At 43.7% G+C, this 4,042-nt stretch overlaps 1 protein-coding gene across 7 annotated transcripts in view; it reads left to right on the forward strand.

The window, feature by feature from the left end:
• Positions 1–4,042, forward strand: part of LOC107271483 (dipeptidase 1) — a 47,435-nt gene that overhangs the window by 26,279 nt on the left and 17,114 nt on the right. For all 7 annotated transcript variants that reach the window (XM_015747536.2, XM_025088717.1, XM_025088719.1 and 4 more), the window contains 2 exons: positions 2,085–2,365; positions 2,448–2,604. In XM_015747536.2, coding sequence (XP_015603022.1) covers positions 2,085–2,365; positions 2,448–2,604 — 438 coding nt within the window. The remainder of the gene's footprint in view (positions 1–2,084; positions 2,366–2,447; positions 2,605–4,042) is intronic.

Consider the following 4,042-nt stretch of genomic DNA (forward strand, 5'->3'; position numbering starts at 1 on the left):
AGGGGGGGGGGGTGGTTCCTGGTGACCGACAGTCTTAGCTGCTGTACTGGTAGACGGTATAGAGGATGTACCGCCATCGTAATTTTTATCGATAATTACTTTAAGATTAGGAAAAAGAAAAAGCAGTTCTTAGTATAGTCTGAGGGGCTGGGAGACAGGGTGTATATATATATATATATATATATATATATATAACCCTTTAGGATGACGGTACTTGAAAGGTGAACCTAGTATATGTACAGGGTAGGGTCGTAGAAGTCACTTATACACCCTGGCTATACCCTCTTCGAATTAGTTAGTGTATCTCGTAATTAATTAAGCGACGCCGGATGAGCAGGTTGCGTTTTTAAGGGTGTTTACGACACTTTCGGTACGTTGCTTAATTAGGCGGACGTCCGAGGTGCTAGTAAATGACGAGTGAGAGTACGAATTTTAGGGTTGAAAAAATTATTTCGTTAATCGGTAGGCGATTATTTTTTGAGGATTGAAATCAAAAAAATAATTTATTAGACACTACAAACTCGAAAAGTGTTCTTTTGACGTCGCGACGCTTCCGTCCAGCTGGTCGTGTTAACTGATAAAATTAGAAAAACAAAATTTTCCGGTTATCCTGCGCTTTGGGGCGTCGCGATGGCATTACGTAATTAGGTGAAATCGACGAGAGGATGTTTTTCGTTTAATTGTAATTTTTTTTCTCGCACTTTCGCGCATCATTCGATCAAAGTCGAAGGTATAAAGAGAATCGAATAAGACGAGCAAAGATAGGGAGAGCTTGAAGAATATAAAGAGAAAGATATCCCTTTCACTTTCTCGTAACGTCGGCTTTACTTCGTTTACAAGAAATAAGAGAAAAAAAAATACTTAACCACAAAACTCCATTCGCCGACGTTCAAAAAGCCCGCGTTCTCAGCTCAATGGGATTGCACGGCGCACTTCATTATGTATCCAGTCGATATTCAATTGGCTGCTGCATAAGAGTTCCATCCAGCCCATCCAGACGCGTGTAGTCACCATTGAGAAGCAAATTGGGGTAAATATCGAATTCAACGAATTAACGTTACCGACATTACCGAAGCGTTCGTTGCGTCGTTAACCGTTTTCAACATCTGCGCCATCTACCGGAATTCCCGCGAACTATCTCGTCTCGGAGTTAATAGCACGTGTATACGTGGGGAAACGGAAAAGTCTCTCCAGACAATTATTCTACGTAATTCGATCCCAGATACAGATTGGTATAGTCTCTGCGTCGTTACTATCAATTCTCGAGATCAGAATTATCCAGGATTTATTAGACAGCCAGTGCATTCTATTCCTGAACACGGTGGCGGTAATGCGGAATGTCGGTATCCGATTTACTACAGTATTCCAAGTAATGTGTCTTAACCCTATTAATTCGCCGAGTATCAGGTATATTGTTGCATTACTATTAGACTGTTATCGCTTGAACTTCTATTTTTCTTATTGACATACAATTTTATAACCTGAACGACTTTTTATGGTGCAACGGTTAAACAGACAACTCGCTCGGTACGATCGATTGACAGTTGTGACATTGAAGTGACATATTTGAAATTAAATATATATATTTACTTTCGTAACAGGATATAAATGCATTACTCACAGTGACTTCCGGTAATCGACTTGATTCCATAAGAAAAATTCGAATTTTCGATTACTCGCGAACTTAGCATTTATTCGCGAGTGAATATCGAGAAAGAGAAGAATAAAACAGAATTAAAAAAAAAATAGATAGAAACTACACGGGTTTGCCGAGGCGCATTGCGATGGGCTAAAAAACAAAAGAAACGCGAAACCAGCAGAGAGGCGCGTAGCGTCGCGACGCTACAAGTACCGGCATCGCATAAAACGAAATGGAGTCGTTACGCCATAAGCTTGGGAATAAATAGCGTCAGGACGTTCTAGGTACAAAATCACCTGATCGAGGATAGTTAACGCGTCTGTATATCTTAATTTTTTTTTTCAGTTTTTCAATTTTCCTCTCTCTCAGCCACCCATTGGCTTTTATCTTGCTCTTGCGTTTTCCTCTGTACTTTATTGATTCGTTTTTCTCTTCTCTTCCCCAGACAACGTGCCTAACAGAACTGCCGGATGTGGCGCCCTGTAACGGGACCGTCCGGTTGCCACCGCCTTGCGAGGATTCGCCGAGCAGCGGAAGCAGCAAGGAACGCAGAGAGGAAACTCCTCGAAGAAGATGTCGAGTACTGGCGCCGATTTTACTCCTGGTGGCGGCGCTTCTTCTTGGCGGTCTGTGTCTGCCTTTATTATTACAAACGGCGCCGGCGACGCATCAGCAGAGATTGGACGTCATCAGGAGGATACTGACCGAAGTGCCGTTGATCGATGGGTAATATACGTATACAAACATATAAAAACTCAAAAATTTATAAATTAAATTTTGTAAAATTTATAAAATTCCTTTTCTCCAGACACAACGATCTACCCTGGAACGTTAGGAAATTCGTTCACAATCAATTAGGTGAGGTCAATCTGAGCAGTGACCTAGGGAGAGTCGACCCCTGGGCCAGGTCTGATTGGAGTCACACGGACATACCTAGACTGAGAGCAGGACTCGTCGGGGCCCAGGTAAGTCCCACAGAGACTCCCTGACACGGTCTGATCAAATCAATCCTACAGGACTCTGATGAACCAGGAGTATGAAAATTTGGAGCATGATAGATCTAGGGTACCCCTATGAGGTAATCAGGTCAAGCTTCCAGATTCCCACATGTCTCATGGACATGGACAAGGAATTTTTAAAAATTACAAACAGTACTCCATATAGATACGTGTTAATTAGCCAATTCAAATTGTCAATTAAACAGTTTAATGGTAGTTTTACTTTTTCATAATATTCATTCGGCTGAAGGAGCAGGCTGGGGCCTAGTCATATACATACACCTACATAAGGATTCTCATAGAGAAAGAGCCGCAGTCCCGAGAGTGCGCACGCGACACTTAAACTCGCAAATTGTCAGGAAGTTGGCTGCCGAGGCTGAAACTTTCGAGGGTGGCTTTAGCCCCGTTGAATACGTAATGACGGGGGTACCTAATCTTGGAGGCGGTTTGGTGCACACACGTAGACCATACCCGGGACCGGAGTAAGGATCGGCAATCGGGGTAGTACGCGAGGAGCTAAGTGAATGGCTCTGGAGAGGGCTTTCGCGATTATGCTCGTCGCCCATTGATTCCTGGGTAAATTGGCTTGGTACTGTCATGGGAACGCGCCACAAGGACTATTAATATAAACGGGAAGACCGGTAGGAGAGATTCAGCCGCAAAATTACCAACCCTTTGAAGGGCGTTGAAAATAATTAATTGCAAAAATTAACTAAATTAATTTCATTCCCACCAAATATCAATATATAAATTGACAACATTGACTGAAACCAAAAATTTCGTGACATCCTAGCGGTCTTCCGTGATCCCATGAATCTCAAGCCTCAAAGGGGGGTGGAATTTTGTACAGTCAGCTGATCGATCGCAATCGATCTCCCTGCAGAGAGCCGCATGCCGAAGCCAGGACCGCGTAAACCCAACCTGGGTATCCCAGTCGATATCCGTCCTCTGCGCCCTCTGTAGGTGACTTCCGGAACTACCACTAATTCATAAACTCCATAGCCAGTTTCCGATTCTCCCAAGGGTGAGCCACCCCCTGGAATAGATTTATCGCATATGCCAAATGTCCTCCTACGTACCCTGATTTCACTATATACGTACATCCAATTTATATTTTTCTTCTCGACCCCATCAGACCAACTAGGATTAGACGTCCCGACGTTAAGTACTCCACCGACTAAGGTCTCTCCTGGTTAGAGTTTCGAAACTCGATCGTTTACGAAACCCTGCGGAATCAGCCCTAACAGCCAGATAAGTTAGGGCGCCGTCTAAGAGAATTTAAGGACGTCGAGATGGCAGGTGTCGATACGCCAATCGGGCTGCCCCAAAAGAGAATTCGAGTACCGGCCGAACTACGCTAATTTAACGGCCAAGTTTCTGCCACGTGTTTCAGTGGCTGTCAGGG

This window comes from Cephus cinctus, unplaced genomic scaffold (genome assembly GCF_000341935.2).
Source record: "Cephus cinctus unplaced genomic scaffold, Ccin1 Ccin1_scaffold0980, whole genome shotgun sequence".
NCBI classification, from domain to species: Eukaryota; Metazoa; Arthropoda; class Insecta; order Hymenoptera; family Cephidae; genus Cephus; species Cephus cinctus.